This window comes from Antrostomus carolinensis, unplaced genomic scaffold (genome assembly GCF_000700745.2).
Source record: "Antrostomus carolinensis isolate BGI_N321 unplaced genomic scaffold, ASM70074v2 scaffold826, whole genome shotgun sequence".
NCBI classification, from domain to species: Eukaryota; Metazoa; Chordata; class Aves; order Caprimulgiformes; family Caprimulgidae; genus Antrostomus; species Antrostomus carolinensis.
In genome coordinates, this window is record NW_010319609.1 from 131,785 (window position 1) to 148,163 (window position 16,379).

Below are 16,379 nucleotides of genomic sequence, written 5' to 3' on the forward strand. Positions count from 1 at the left end.
ACCAGAGGCACTCAGTATTTGCTTCAACAACCAGCAGCACCATAAAGATCATTTTTTGTTACTGTGCATGGCAGTCTCCGTATGCACCTACTGAGGGCAGAACAGTTTAGCCCTACTTTTTATCACACCTACCCAAAATCTGGACTTTGCAAGGGGAAAAAAGCATATAAATGAACAAAAAAACCCCAACAAAACCCCCCCAACTGGGCTCCTTTCCCACCTGTCACAAGCGAGGAATGAAAGCTTAGCAAAGATGCAAGAGTTCTGCTCTATGTCAGAGTGAGATCTCAAAAAAACCCCCCTCAATAATTATTTCAGAAAACTTACTGAAGGGTGAAAAGGGGAAAATGTAACACAGGGGAGGGGTGCAGGCAAGAGCAGGGGAACACACTTGGCAGCGATAAAAAGCTGCCCCGCTTGCTTAGCTGGGAACAGGGAACACGTGTCATCCATTATCTAAAGAAGGTGGATGTCACGTGTAAGCGAAGCGCAAGGTGTTTTGAACAAACCCAAGTGCTCAGAAGAAGCCCTTATGTGATCAGTGTATGTACAAGGCAAGTTAAAAAAGAAAAAAACCCCAACACTTGCATCAAGAGGTGTTGCAAAGAAAGCAATTTCTGTAATTAACCATCTGAGAAAAGCCCTGCACTCTTGCCAGGAAGAAGAAGAAAGCCTTTGCCTAGGGTGACACTTCACATCTAGACCCAACCTCATATCACCAAGTGCCTTCATCCTATCCAAGTGCCTCAGCGGGAGCTGGGAGCCTTTGCAGGGAGAATAGAGCCTTGGGAAGAAGAGAAATGCCATCCAGGCCATCTCCTGCCAACGAGGGCCAGCGTAACCAAGGGGTGAAAGGAAGCTGGGTCTAGCTGCTGCTCAAAGTACCTCCCTCCTACACATGCCTCTCCTCTGTCACTGCCACACCTACAAGAAGTCCTCCTAACTGCTAGTCAACTGAGTCTTCGAGTAACCTCACCTCATCTTTCCTCTGCATTTTCAAGGTCACAGCCTCTTCCCCGAATCCACCCACAAACCCAAAAATATTCATCTTGAAACCTCACGTAACTCCAGGTTTTGCTTCCCCTGCAGCGAAAGGCGAGCGAGTGAGCTCTAACCACAGAACTAGGTGACTTGCCAGGGATGAAAGGGGTCCTGCCTTGGAGAGCCTGACCCATGAGAAGAAGGTCCCTAACCAAACACTCATGGCCAGGACGCAGGCAGCTTTACCCCGGGCAGTCAGATGTCCAGCCCAGGTCATTAGCGGTCTCTCCTGGCGTTATGCAAGCTCTCCTCTGCAGGCTGAGAGCAGCCGCGAGGGCTGTGTCAGCAGCAGGGCTGACCTCCTCACCTGCACCCTTCCCACCGCCCGCCTGCCCCTCAGCACCTTCCCATGCCCTTTCCCATGCACTCAGCCAGCTGCACCCCGGATTGGCTCCGAGGGGCCCCCAGCTATGCAGAGGGCATGTTTTATGCAATCCAAGCTGTAATTATTTCTGTGTTTACCGCTGCAGTGTGACCTAAATAGGCTACGTGCAGCGTTGGAGATCGGAGGGGCAGAAAAAGGCAAGCTTCAACTGACTCCACCACCTCGCACCAACCCACCAGCCGTGTGGCTGTGGAATACCAGGACACCAAAGATTCCCTTATGTTTATGGGAAAGTCTCCCTGATCATCTTCCCTACATAAAATATTAAGATATTAGGCCATCCTGCCTGGTATTTTTCAAAGGTTCTCAACACCGCTCTGTCGTTGCTCTTACTGTGGTGACTTGAAGCTAAAAGCTCTTCTAAAATCCCACCCCCATGTCTTGCAAGAGCCAAGAAAGAAATTGGATTGCTGAAAAATCCAGCAGCACTAATAGAAAGAGGACTCTTGGCACATCCTCTGACTGTGCTGCATCTGCTCTGCTAAGTAGGTGTATTTATTTCAATCCTGTGGCTGTCTCTCGCTATTTATAGCTGCTAGTTTAATGAACTTCCAAGGTAGACACCAAGCCTGAGCCTTCCTAAACTGATGTTTCAATATCCTTGCTGAATCAATTAGATCTCATTACAGATGGACTGTTCTGCAGTTGGACTGGCACCTTCCACTCCTCCTCCCTGGAAATCAACTGGGATGTTCTCCATAATAGAGGATCTTTTCCTGCAAGGCAGATGTGCCGAGTTGGGAAGCAATACCTGACATTTGCTTCATAGAAAACCAGACTGCACATCAAGAGGTAGGAAGACCATTTAAGAACAGCCAAAGAGATCACAAACACATTTTTTAAGAGACATACAATTAAACAGTCGCCTCACACTCAGCTTTCAGACAAACAGGAGCAATTCTGTCAGCGTCCCAGGCACAGGCAAGTCTCTGGCTCGAGCTGCAGGCAGGTGTACCAACAGATCAGGCAGGTATTGCTTCAAAGAGGTGGGTGTCAGTCTCTTCTACCAAGGAACCAGTGACAGGACAAGAGGAAATGGCCTCAAGTTGCACCAGGGAAGGTTTAGACTGGATATTAGGAAAAATTTCTTTGCTGAAAGGGTTCTCAGGCATTGGAAGGGGTTGCCCAGGGCAGGGGTGGAGTCCCCATCCCTAGAGCCATTTAAAAGACGAGTAGCTGTGGCACTTAGGGACATGGGTTAGTGGTCATGGTGGTGTTGGGTTGATGGCTGGGCTTGATGATCTTAGAGGTATTTTCCAACCTTAATGATTCTGTGATTCTATGATTCAGAGCCCTGTTTTAGATGGTAGATGTTAAACGTTATTTCAGGCCCTGTGTAAGCAAACTCTTCACAAGCACTGCTACTGAGCAAAGAGGCAGAGATGCATCAAAATATGATGGTTCTCAACAGATGTGAAGCATGAGGTGAACAGATTGTAATTTAGCCACTGGTGGGACAGTTAGTGATCCACAAGCGCCTGCACATATGCTCAGGTCTTGCAGATTTCAGCACGAATGATGGACGTGATGAAACACTTAGAGAAACAAGAGCACAAAGGAGTCAATGGACATTTTCAGCTTTTTTTCCTGATACAGATCATGTTGAAAAGTGAGAGAACACAGCAAAAAAGCAGAGCAGCTTGGCCTCCAGGGATACCTAGCTAGCACCACTCAGAGTACTGCACTCGATGGACAGATGATAGAAAACTCTTCCTAAACATACACACAGCACTACTCTCTTATCTAGGCACTTAGACTCACTAGAAGACCTGATGAACCTGAAAGGACCAAAAAAAAAAAGTATTAATTACGCAAGAAGCAAACCATAATGTCAAGGAAACTAAGGCTATTAATGCCATCAACTTCAGGGTGTCACACATCAACCAGAAGCAACAGACAAACTGTTGTACTTGGATTAAAAATGAAAAAGCCTCCACTGAAAACAAATTGGCGTAATTCCTGCTGCAAGGCTGCTCACCACAACATCTTTTATATCGCCAGGCATCTCAATTAAAAACAAAAAAAGAAAAGAGAAGAAAAAAAAGGTGCCAACTGAGGCTGCAGGATCTGTCAGGTTCAGAGAATCTATTAGAGGTAATTACAGTTCTCTCTCCACAACAAACATCCTCCCCAGCACTGCTTCAACGCAGGTATTGAGCGCAAAGTCTTAGCACACGTGCCCAAAATCGACAGCAAGCTTCAAGCAAGCGGGATTCTCTGGAGTTCCAGCTTCCCTAGTCTCAGATAACACAGAACTCAGTTTTGAGAGAAGGCTGCATTTAAATTAGAATTGATACAAGGTGTATATTAACCCACGGTGAGGGATGAGGCTTGGCCATCATTACACAGGGACACATAGCAAATCTCGTCCATCCAGATCAAGCTTCACCTTCACTGGGAGAGATGTGCTTCATCCAGAACGACGGCACAAGCCTCAAACAGTGCCTTCATGAAATGTTTTCTCTTTCAGCAAAATCCTCCTCCTAACCCACATCTGAAGGCTCAAGAGAGATTTTTGGTTTTTTTAAATAAAATGTTCAAGAACTACTGCTGAGAGGTGGAAGAATAATTTCTCTGAGGAAACTGCAAACCTTTCCAAACCTTTGATGTGATGACATGTCACCCCTTCCCTCTCTCTTCCCATTTGGTTCCTCTAGACACCACTCCAACAGACAGATCCAGATTTCTAACCTCTTTTCCCCATTTCTAGTTTTGTGTCCTATAAACAAGATTATAGTTACACCCTTCAACTGGCAAGGAAAACCATCAGTAAGCAGAAGAACTGCAACTAAAAGTGTAAAATGAAAGATGACCTTCAGCTCACAACCACTTCTCCCTTCTTTAAGGTTTTCCCAAATTCACATTCTGCAGTTATATTTATATACCTGTCAATGTTTTCACCCCAGCCAAAAATCAGGTTTTACTCTCTTCATGGATGCAAGCGCTCAGAAAATTCTATTACAACATGTAGTCTATTAGTTTCTTGGACCCCCCGTTACTCCTGGTTGCTTTTGGGTCGCAGTACCTTGCTGCATCCACTGCCCAAGCTAAGAAGCACAGTCACTGCTGAAGGGCAGCACTGCATGGGGCAGAGTGCCCTGAATGCCCGTGCCCAGGAAACTATGAACACTGCGTTTCCTTTCCTCCCGCTCCATTTTCTTAAGTGTCATGCTCAGTTTAGACAAGTCTTTCACTTTGGCAACAACAGTTTTTCAGACCTACAAGTAGTTTTAACAGAAACACAGAGTCAACCCTACAGCGCTGCAGTAAGGGGTACAACTTGTGGGATAAAACCTTTATTCTTGGTCAATAGCAATAACGTATCATTAAAGGGAAAAATCACACAGAATCCCAGAATGGCCTGGATTGGAAAAGCCCTTTAAGCTCATCGAGTCCAACCATGAACCCAACACTGACAAGTCCCTGACTAACCCATGTCCCTCAGCACTGTGTCTACACGACTCTTCAATCCCTCCAGGGATGGGGACTCCACCACTGCCCTGGGCAACCCCTTCCAATGCCTCAGAACCCTTTCAGCAAAGAAATTCTTCCTCACATCCAATCTCAACTTCCCCTGGTGCAACTTGAGGCCAAAACCTTAGAGCCCTTCAGCAAAGGGAACTCCCCAAGACTCTCTCTTGGTCTTTAAGGGCAGGGCATTTACGTGTACAAGTATGTGCTCACATGCACGTAAAGCACTGTACTTGGGATGAGGAGGATGAAGACATCCCCATGTTTACAACTCAAGAGTCATGTCAGCAGGCAGCTTACTGTCCCATCAAAGCAAATTCCTTCGTTATCCTACTTCCACATAATGTTGTTAAAAATGAAAGTGGAAACAAGCTGAAGTCAGGTGGTCAGCGAGACTTTGTGATTCAGAGGAGAAAGACCTTGCTCAAGAACACCAGATGCTGCAATCCACCTGCCTATTGCCTTCCTTCCATGAATTGTGAGTGACGGCTTGTGTCCTCCCCAAACCTGCCGGCGGCTTTACCACTCTGTAAAAACACTACAGGGCAGAGAAGAGAGCACCACTTCTCACCAGTGTGGGGCACAGAAGTGCCATGTCCACACCTTCTCACCTCTGCTTTTTAAACTGAGAAGAAGAAAAATTAAAAAAGCAAGTGATGCCTCTAGTTAACTTCCTGAAAACCAGGTTTGAGGATATTTATGCCAACTAGGTTTAGCATCACTCCAAAGGACAGAGAATTTTCCATCTTTTGTTACCAGCAACGTGTTGTGACTGTTTTGTGTAAAATGCCTTAGGGCTTGAAATGAGGTGTAGAACTGCAAGTCATCACTTTATAGCTTATAACACTCGTCCTTGACTGCACATCGAATTCCCCCAAGTTATTTTGGAAAGGGACAGGTATTTTATATTTTGGGCTTCTTGCTCTCCATTTGCTTGGAATCATTTTTGCCTGTAAAAGGACTTTGACCCCAGCCACTGAATTCAGAGTCACAAATACACACAGACAGTTTCTTACCTTCCAGAAACCAGAGGCCACGCACAGATCAACTGAACAACAATGAGAATTTCCATTCTGTCAAAGAACCGTGTATTTTTCTGCTTCTGTTTCTTCTGAAGTGTAATCACTCATGTCAGCCTAAGTCTGTACCTCATACTCCAAGCACATGTGTTCTAAACGCACTATCAGAGCTTCAAAATGGAGAGATTCGTATTTTTGCCAAGGAAGTTGTGGATGCCCCCTCCCTGGAAGTGTTCAAGGCCAGGTTGGATGAGGCTTTGAGCAACCTGGTCTAGTGGAAGGTGTCCCTGCTGCTGGCAGGGGGGTTGGAACTGGATGAGCTTTAAGGTCCCTTCCAACCCAAACCATTCTGTGATTCTATGATTTTTGTTACCCTGTACCTTCTGCACGTGCTGTGTGTTTAGGGACACAGGGCTGGGCCAGGCCAAGGACAACCCGAGCAAGTCCTGCACAAGCACAGGCATCACTGTGGAGCATCTCTTATGGCAGTGTACGTCAACATGGTGTCTACACGCTGCCTGCTATGACAGTGACAGACATCATTCCATTGTGTTACAGCCAGGGAGGTGAGCCAAACTAACCGGGAGGGCAACCAGACAACGAGAAGAAACCCCTTCCCAGATCAAGCAGAGATGCATTTCCTCATGGGAAAATCTCCGCACATCTGTAAAAAACAATGAGGAAGAGGGAAATGGATTCAAATCACAGCCTGTCTTGAAGAAGAAACTTCTGCCTTCTTTGTTCCTCCCTTGTCTCCTCCCTTGCAAGGAACAGCAAACTACACCTTCCACTTCATACTGAGATAGGCAGTCGGCCAACCTGCAGAGGCAGAACCAGGCACGACACCTCGACCCACGCTGGCTTATAAGCCTCTGGTGGCTTCCCACCACCAACCCTCTTCTCTGGCCAGGTGAGTCTTTCCTTCACCCCACCAAGTGCATTAACCTTAGTTAACCAATCAAATATGCCCAAAATGCCAGCGGGTCAACGCTCCAGCCATTTGCACTACAACAAATCACTAAACCTTCCCTCTGAAAACCCCATTTTACTCACTGTCTCTCAACATGCTGACCTTGCTCCTTTGCACTGTTCTGACAGTATAAATCTTCACCTGTTTTCCAACTCTTATGTGTGTTTTAGGCAGATAAGAAGAGGATATTTAAAGCCCACTTACTAGTAATGTAGTAATACATACATTTATTTTTTTCATGTCAAAAATACTTGTACACCAGCTTCCTGGACAGTGTAGAACAACCACTGCTAAAAAGTGTTTCCTTCCTCCTGGTTTGAAGCGGAAAGGAGGGCCGAGCTGGTTCAAGGAGGTGCTTTTAGAAACAGGGTGCTGGTACACTTCAGCTGGGATCTGGATTTGTAACACACTGCAGTTCGAGGCAACCACATTCCAGTCAGCACCAGTGTCAGCAGTCCTGCCTCAGAGCAAGGGTGTGAACTCCAGTTTTCTCCCCGAGCGCAGAGACTGCCCTGCAGGGCTGGAATAGACTGGAAGGGCTCTACGGAGAGAACGTCGCCTTCGAGCCTCCTCCTCAAGGGTATCAGAGAATATCCCTGGCTGGGTTTTTGAAGGAGGTATCTTTCCCAAGCAATAATTTACTTAGGATAAAACACATCTGCATATGTTCTGTTTCCCTAACACTCTCTTTAGATGGGAGAGCTGAAGGTTGTTTATAAACCATCAGAGTTTGGCTTGTTGGACTAAACTGGACACAGATTAGGAAAAAATGGACATTTCCAGACTGCACCAAATCCTAAATACAGAAGTGCAGCTAGACTGGTTTGGAACTGGAACGAAACATTTACAGGGAAGGTCTGCACTTCTGGACCTGTTCACTCTCTTGCCTGTATCCACAGACATGTTTCTTCAGGTTCGTGTGTTGTGGGACAAGCAGGTTGACCTGGTGAGTCAAATCCAGATTTGGTTAAAATCCAATTGCCCAGTTTTCACCAAAGCAGCTGAGAATCATCTTCAGGTAAGATATCTAGGTTTAGTCTTCACAGCCCAGAGGGTCAGATTAAGAAACACGAGTGATGGAGCAAATCAAAGCTGGCTTAAGCTTTCTACTCAGTAAAAACAAAGCTCTCAGTGAACAGAGACAAGCAAGTAGCTTCCTAAACTTCTAGGAATTATTTTAACAACTATGTTATTAAAGAACTTTCAAATCAAGCTTTATATGCTTGTCCGTGTTTGAAAATGAAATAAACTACCGGTTAGAAGCCAGCTGAACTGACAGTGTCTAACACTTGGCCAAGTGAATAATTGCACAAATCAACAAACAGAAGGAGCTATGCAAATTCTGGGTTTTATACACTGAGACACACCGTACCTTCCCTCAAGATGTCTGGGTTTTCTTCATGTAAAATTGGATTTTGTTTGTTTTAAAACATAACAAAACAAAACATAACAAAAAAATATTTATATTTTTGTTAACAAAACAGAATGCAAGAATCCAAAATCTTCCAGTTCTAAGGGAAAGATTGACATGTCCCCCAGTTCAGTCCCTTCATCTCACCAATAACTGCAAAAGCAGCACTTTCATTTTATTACCTCATTAAACGAGCACACATTAAAGCCACCACCCCCGGGCAGCCTTTCTGAAGGCAGCGTCTCACACATGGTACCCACCACCCAGTGTTCCTCGCGGCCCACGAGGAAGCACGCTGAACCTGATCCCGGTTTTAGCGGTGACAGAGCCCCTGGTTACAGCCAGCCATCACGCAAAGCCGTGTTATGCAAAGGTCATTGATACAGCTGTCCCAGCAGCCCTTAATCCTGGCAACTGCAACACCCTCGCTCTTCTATTCTTGGGTCTCTCCACGAGGAAGGCGTTGAGCTGCGTAAGACAGCACAGCGGGCTCAGGATTTCCTTTCCTTGCTCTCCAGCACAGGGTTTCTCTTCTCCTCTTCTGACAACATGGAAACACTCTGTAGCCCACACGCACACCCAGCAAGCCCTTGCAGAGCTGGCCCAGCTCTGACAGATGCAGTCCCTCTGTAAGAATCCATCCCTGTAAAATTACTTCAAGCTTGCTAAGACTAATGCTCACTCTCTGGTTGTCTCCACACTTGGCATTTCACCTCTTGCTCAGTTTCTGGTATTTTCCCCCCCCACCCCCTTCAAAGAAGAAAAGCAAAATCTAAACCACTCTCCTTCCTGGCCACAACGCAGCCACTGTCCAACTGGCACCCCTGTTTGGTAGCAAACACCTTCTTTCTGTCCCACTCTACTAAACCACACAGCCCTAACAAATATTTCACCTTCTGATGCCACACACTCTCTACTGACAGCTGTCTCAAATAGATGTAATAGATTTCATTTCAGCTTTCTCCTAACTCCATTAAAATTGATGTTAAAAATTCCCCAGTTCTTCGTTTCTCATATTCTTCTTCTTTTGAAACTGAATTTGAGCCACAAAACCTCTAATTTATTTACTATTAATAGATGAAGATTAAAAAAAACAGGGTTATAACTGAGATTTCTGATGATTGGCAGTAAGGAATATGAGACTAAGCTGGTAAGCTTTGTCTGAAGAGAACTGGTCTTCTCTTGGACACGCTTGCTGTGACTGAGAGTGAACACAGCAGCTGGATAAGCCATTCAGACCCTCAAAAAGCCTTCATCAAAGTTCCAGTAAGAAACACTTAAAGCTGGAACAGTCTGAATATCCAACAATCATCTCAGATTGGCAACCACCTAAGAGATGGAAAACAAAATGGAAATAAAGAGCCATTTACAAATGATGGAGAATGTCAGAAGTGGAATAGCAGAAGTTTCTGAAGGGAGGCAGGCGTTACCACATACGCAGAACTAGAGAAGAAGGGCTTGCTTGCAAGGAAAAAAAGTGTAGGAAACATTTCAGGTCAGCCACGAAGAGTTTCAGAAGGGAAAAAAACCTGGGGATATGAGGCAACATGTAATTCAATGTTTGGAAATTCAAGACAGTAATCTGACCTACTCCTATCCTTTACAGTGTTCTAAATTAACTGTGCCAGCTCGTAAAAAGACCTGGCCACCAGCGCAAAACAGCAAGTCCCTGCAAGAACCTGGGAAAGGATCTGGATACATGAGACACTGAACCGTACAAAAAAAAAACCCTTACAAATGTAGTGTTAAAGCTGCTGCATGGGACACTTGGAATATTACGTGGTATGTAAGTGATTCCACTCCAAAAAGATGTAGTGCAAAGAGGTCAGGGTGGAAAAAATGATGGGAAAATTCTCAGCTAGAGAGAGATGAAAAGCCTGCACATTTTCACGTGCAGATAAAAAGCAGACAAGAACATAGTAACCTGGAGAAACCACAGAGGGAAAAAAGATCATTAACCCTTCCCTCAAATGACACAAAACAGAAACGACGACAAACAAAATGAAAGGCAGAAAAATCAAAACCTGGTGGAAGAAACGGGCTTTCAAGCGTGGGGGCACAATTAGCCTGTGGAAATTATTCCCCTGGGATATCGCTACATCCAGAAGCCAAAACAGAATTTCTACAGATCTGGTCACCTGCACGCCCAAGAAGGAGAGAGATGTAAATATAAAAATTAAACTTAAAATATCTAGAGTTCTTGAAAACAGGTAATTAAGTTTTTCAGTTTAAAACCAACTCCTGGTTTCTGAGCATTGACAATAAAACTTCTTTGTAACAACAAGGGAACTACAGCTACAAAGAGCAAATTAACTTCTGACTTGTCTTCCTTTCCAGTTGCTGCTCTCTGAATTATCTGCACCACCAAGAGCAACGGGCCCTGGGCTGAAGACATGATTGATGTGATCCCCTGTTAGAGTCTTTATGTGCAGCAACTACCCAGCAACACCATTTCAAAATGAACAATTCAGCTATTTCTTCAATCAAAGATCAGATCCCACAACCTCTGCTTGCTCCTCTCTCTCACACAGGATGCATTTACCGACTTACAAACAACTATAATAAGACTCCAACCATCTGGAATTAGCCTCAACAATCTGAGTTCTATCATATCCTGGGCTGTTCTCCCATATTCAGACCTTGTTAGCATGTTCCCATTTTAGCAGGCTGTCACCATCTCTCCCCAGTTTTTATGTAAGCAGCCATACCCCAGATTTCAGAACAAGCTTGTGGCCAACAGAGGAATGGGACTTTTATCCTACGAAGTCACCAGAGAACAGCATATTGATGACATCAGATAAAGACCTCTCTCCTCTGGTTAACAATTTCAGCACAAAAAGAGGTAAAGGGCATCCAAAACTGACCTCATCTGCCTACCAAAATCCAGATATTCAACCCCTACAGATACACAAACAGACAGTAAAGCTACATTTGATTCTTTTTGTTTGCAGAACTTACAACTGGTCAATTACTGAAGAGAAAAGACTTAGTAGCACCACAAGGTATTGACAAGACAAAGCCAAATCCCAGGTGGGTATGTTTCTCACAGCCTTGGTGCTCCTCTGAGGCTGTTTCTAGCTGAAACCACAGGGAGCTTGAATTCTAGAGAGGGTGCACATCCTGAGAGCCAGGACAGAAGCTGCAATAGATCCGTCTAGGCATCTGCTCAGTCCTCCTGTTTCGTTGCTATCTCTTTACACACAGTGTCAAATTGCTTTTTAAAATTTGGCCTGTTCCTGGCTGGCATCAGCTCAGGAGCAAACTCAGGTGATACAGAGGGATGAAATGTCTGCTCCAACCTGTGCCTTTTCCAGGCCACAGCAACCATCGGACAGCAACTGATGAGGACTACTCTGACTCTGCAACAGGAGAAGACTGTTTTTGTGCATCTGGTTTCCTCCTCCACGATCAGATCATGAGCAGATCACCAGACAACAGACCATTGTAACGAGTGACAACTGAAACCAGTACTTACTGAGTGGTTTAAGGATGCTGCTGCTTGTCTCATCGGCGTTTTCTACGTCTGATTTGTCGGAGTAGTTCTCAGAGATTTTCTCCTTTTCTTTCTTTTCTTTGTGCCCAGGTCTCCTTCTGTGACGCCTCCTTCTCCTATAGCTCTTCGGCACGTGGACCCCAATGTAAATAGTGTGATGACCTAGAGAACACAAGCACAGAAACATTAACTCTGACTGTGGATAGTTTGTGCATCATTGGCCAGCACAGCTGATGCCGCATTTCATTCAAATAGGGAGGAGAAGCATCTTTCTTTGCTGGCCTAACATTCCTTAACACCATGTTTCTTGTCTCCAAACATCAGCTTGGAGCTCTTTAGCTTCCATTTGGAAGAGTATTTTTTGTACAGTCATTTCTGGGAGTGCATACCAGTGCAGACTCGCTGATAATTATTCTGTCCTTGTGACTCATTTACAAATAAAAATAAAAACCACAGAAGGCCATGGTGCTGATGGTGCAATATAGAATACAGTGCTCTTCAAAAACATTCTACATCCATTTTTCCCTTTGTTTTACCAAATACACTGGCTGGACATAACATCTACCTGGTGCAAACCAATCCAGCTTAATTGAAGAGCTCAGAGCGACAAAACTTACATCACTTGCCTGTGTAGTCCATTGTATAACAAGTATCCAGGTACCATTAGGGTACTGTTGTAACACAGCAGGTGAGGAAGGACTAATAACACAAGTTTACTGTAAACTTCTAGGTTCTTAACACTTTTCAAAATAAAAATTAAATAAGAAAAGTGCCAAATTTCATATGCTGACTGTAAACACAAAACATGCCTTTTCCCCTTCGTATAAACTTTCATTTCAAACTAAAGCACTTAAACCACATTTGCCAATTCTTACGGCTTTTTGATGAGTTTGAGAAAAAAGTCTTATTTTTAAGGCTTTCTGCATTTCTACCAGCTTGGGATAACTATCTTTCCTTGTGCTTAGAGACAGCTTCTGCATGTCAGCTTCTGTGCCCAGATCCTAGAATCACAGAATGGTTTGGGTTGGAAGGGACCTTAAAGATTGTCTAGTTCCAACCCCCCTGCCATCAGCAGGGACACCTTCCACTAGACCAGGTTGCTCAGAGCCTCATCCAACCTGGCAATGAACACTTCCAGGGAGGAGCAGCCACAGCTTCTCTGGGCAGCCTGGGCCAGGGTCTCACCACCTTCACACCAAAGAATTTCTTCCTCACATCTCATCTCCATCTCCCCTCTTCCAGTTTCAAGCCATCCCCCCTTGTTCTGTCACTCCCTGCCCTTAGCCAAAGTCCCTCCCCAGCCTTCCTGGAGCCCCTTCAAGTACTGGAAGGCCACTGTAATTGAGACAACTTACTGTAAGCTTTATAAACAGCTCCTTCAGATTTAATTTGGGATCAATGATAGCTGTATTCTATGCTTTTGACCAAATCTGGTTTCCTAATCATGGCTCAGTGGAGCCAAACAGAAAGCTTCAGACAAACAGCTATGCCCTGTTCCTGACTGAAGCACATTTATCTGAATGAACGAGCCACAGATGCACCTAAGAACAAATGTATTTATCTGTAGGCCCAGTTATCCACTCCTGCTCCCAGCAGAGTGTTTCTGCAGAGCTGTCCCTCTGCGGAGTCGCTGTCTCGGTCACCTCTCATCCATCTATTGTTAGTGTGTGCTCACAGCTCGCAGGCATGCACGGCTATTCAAACCCCACACGAGCACACCAGATGACATAGTCAAGAGAAGGCAGAGGCTACAACTTTTGGAGAGCTGTGCTCCATCCCACAGCACTGTTCCACCCCAAGTCATTTGGCCAGTGCCTCCCCACAGAGAAGGGAAACTCCCCGAAGAGCAGCCGCCGGATCCCAGCCTCCGTGGCTTTGCTGTGGCTTTGAACAGGAAGCACAGATAAGATACCCCTCAGTCCTGACTCCAAACATCTCCCACAGAAGATATTCAGCCAAAACACCCTCTTGATACACACCCCACAACACGAAATCACATCACTCCTGAAACCAGAGGAAATTCTGTCCAGCTTCTGTTGGGCATCCAAAAAGATGAGGGTGACAATGTCCAGAGCCAGAGGTGCTTCTGTGTCACTGTACACAGAGCTCTGCAACACCTCCCCGTTCAGCTTAGAGCTAAATCCTCCTCTCTCTTTTGCAGCAGCCACACTCCCTTTAGCTCAGGAATAAGAATAAAAACAAGCCAGTAACACGAGTCAGGCTTCACTTGATAAAACAGTCACTCACTTGAGAAAGTTAGAGAGAAAACAGGTCCTTGCCAGGAACCCATCTCCACCACCGTTCCCTCATTACAGAGTAGGCACTGATCCTTCCTTTCCCCTGCAAGCTGCACCTATTACCACTGTTTGCTTTTCAGCAGCAAGACAAGGTTCCAGATGAACCACCTATTTGCAACTATGTGCTGCTCTGGTAATGCTAGCACAACAGCAAAGCCAGAGTCTGCAGCCAGCAGATGCTTCAAGATGGGTTTTTAATTCCTTCTTAATGATAAATCCAATCTTTGAGACTGAACAACTGGAAGTTTAGGCACAAAATGCCCAATTTCCACGCAAACTAACTTTGTAATGAAAAACAACCCTGCATTTGCCATTGTGAATTCCACACGCTCTTGAGGCCAGCTGTAGAATCCAGAGAGTCCTTCACCCTTCTTGCCTATGAATTTTCGTACAGAAAGCATGTGAGGCCTTTTCAAAAGCTGATGGATCAGAGTGGCCCTGCTTGATAGCAACTTTCACAGAATCACAGACTGGTTTGGGTTGGGAGGGACCTTAAAGCTCATCCAGTTCCAACCCCCCTGCCAGCAGCAGGGACACCTTCCACTAGACCAGGTTGCTCAAAGCCTCATCCAACCTGGCCTTCAACACTTCCAGGAAGTGTTTAAACTTTAAAATAAGTTCTCCAAGGACTTTGCCAATAATGGAATGATGGGATTGGGCTGGAAGCTTAGGAAAACAGCTCATGCCCTACATGCACTGTCTCATACTCATCTACATCCATGTTCTATAGCCCAGCAAGACTATAGAGATCCACTCATCTCCAGCAGCAGCTCCTTTGAAAAGCAAACACAGAGGACAAATTAGAAATTTTAAATGCATGCTGTTGTTGACCTACTTAAGTATAAAAAAGCATCTGAAAAAGGCTTCTTCAATACTGCATTCTTAATTCTCAAGGACCAACACACTGAAAAGGAAAAAAAAAATTGTTCTTCAGTATGATCACTTGGGAAAAAAAAAATGTTCATCCTCAGACTGGCACCAAGTGTGATACACTTTGGCTCCAAAGTAATTGTCATGTGGAAACTGTAATAGAAAGCAGAGGCTTATATTGACATTCCCTTCTCACTCACAGACGTGGCGGTGCGACAGCGCCTGTGATGGCCCTGAAATGGATCCATCATCGTTCTGGTGGTGAGAGTGCTGCAGCAAGCTCAAGTTCATGTGCTCGTGGCAATTATGCAGAAGACCACACTAATTAATAAAACACAGACACAAAGGTATATAGTGTCCGTGGTATCGAGATATAAATTAACAGCTACAAAGGGTTAGTGAAAATCTCTCTGAGTGACAGTACAGATACTTTTTGGCCAGTATTATCTAGGCTGAGCTATTAAAAGTTCCCTGCTACATGAGCATCTCCTGCTGCTGCCAGGCGCTAGCAGCTGCCCAGCTGTCAGGTACAGTACCAGACACTCAGAACTTGCCATCTCAGGCAGCGGGACTAAAAAAGAAACAGAAATCCAGGGTCGAGCAAGGTCCAAAAGCAGGCAGGACAACAGTGACAGGAGAAAAGGGACCTGCATCTGCTGCCTGCAGCCCAGCGTGCCAGCACTGCCACCCTTGAGAAACAGGCTCACACCACAGAGGGGACGGCAGAGCCACAGTGCCAAAGCTGGGGACAGCTGCAGCGAGTCCTTACAGACCAACATGTCAAGATGTCATTTAGCTCTAGGCTGATAAAGGAAACCAGGAAAGCTATTCCAGCAACTGGAAATACCAGCTTTACCATGGCAGATGGCATCAGCGCTGCATAGGGACAGAGAAGGGGAAATCTTGTCTGAGCTGTAGGGTTGGGGTGGCCCCGGGACAGACAAGGCAGTGGTAGCTGCTCCCAAGGGACTCTGACAGCCAAGACAGCACCCCAAAGCCAGCTGCACAAGGATGGGGTGATTCCAGTACCTGCCTTCAAACAACGTCCTCCTTAGCCTCGCTGTAATTCCTGCGGTCAGCTTGATAATAGAGACACATCCTAGTAAGCCTGTAGTCTTAATACTGTAATATGCTGCCAACAGAACTGGGCAATCTCTTTAATCTTTTGACCACGTGTGCACAGTACAGATTTCAGTAACATGAAACTAAATTGTATACACACATGCAAATATCTGCATTACTTCGCTGCTTTTCCCTATTCTGCAAGAGAGAGACTTTAAAATGTTGCTTTCTGTCTTCCCCCCACCCGCCTCCCAGTCCGTCCAGGGAGGCCAAGCACAACCTTTTCCTTTTCTGCGTACTTCAAGTGCTTGGCATCTGTTTATATTGTTGCAAATGCTGAGATAAACTTCTAGGCTCCCT

At 45.3% G+C, this 16,379-nt stretch overlaps 1 protein-coding gene across 1 annotated transcript in view; it reads right to left on the reverse strand.

Moving 5' to 3' along the window:
* Positions 1-16,379, reverse strand: part of SLC4A4 (solute carrier family 4 member 4) — a 151,174-nt gene that overhangs the window by 120,926 nt on the left and 13,869 nt on the right. Inside the window, exon 2 of the mRNA XM_029085268.1 lies at positions 11,773-11,952. Coding sequence (XP_028941101.1) covers positions 11,773-11,952 — 180 coding nt within the window. The remainder of the gene's footprint in view (positions 1-11,772; positions 11,953-16,379) is intronic.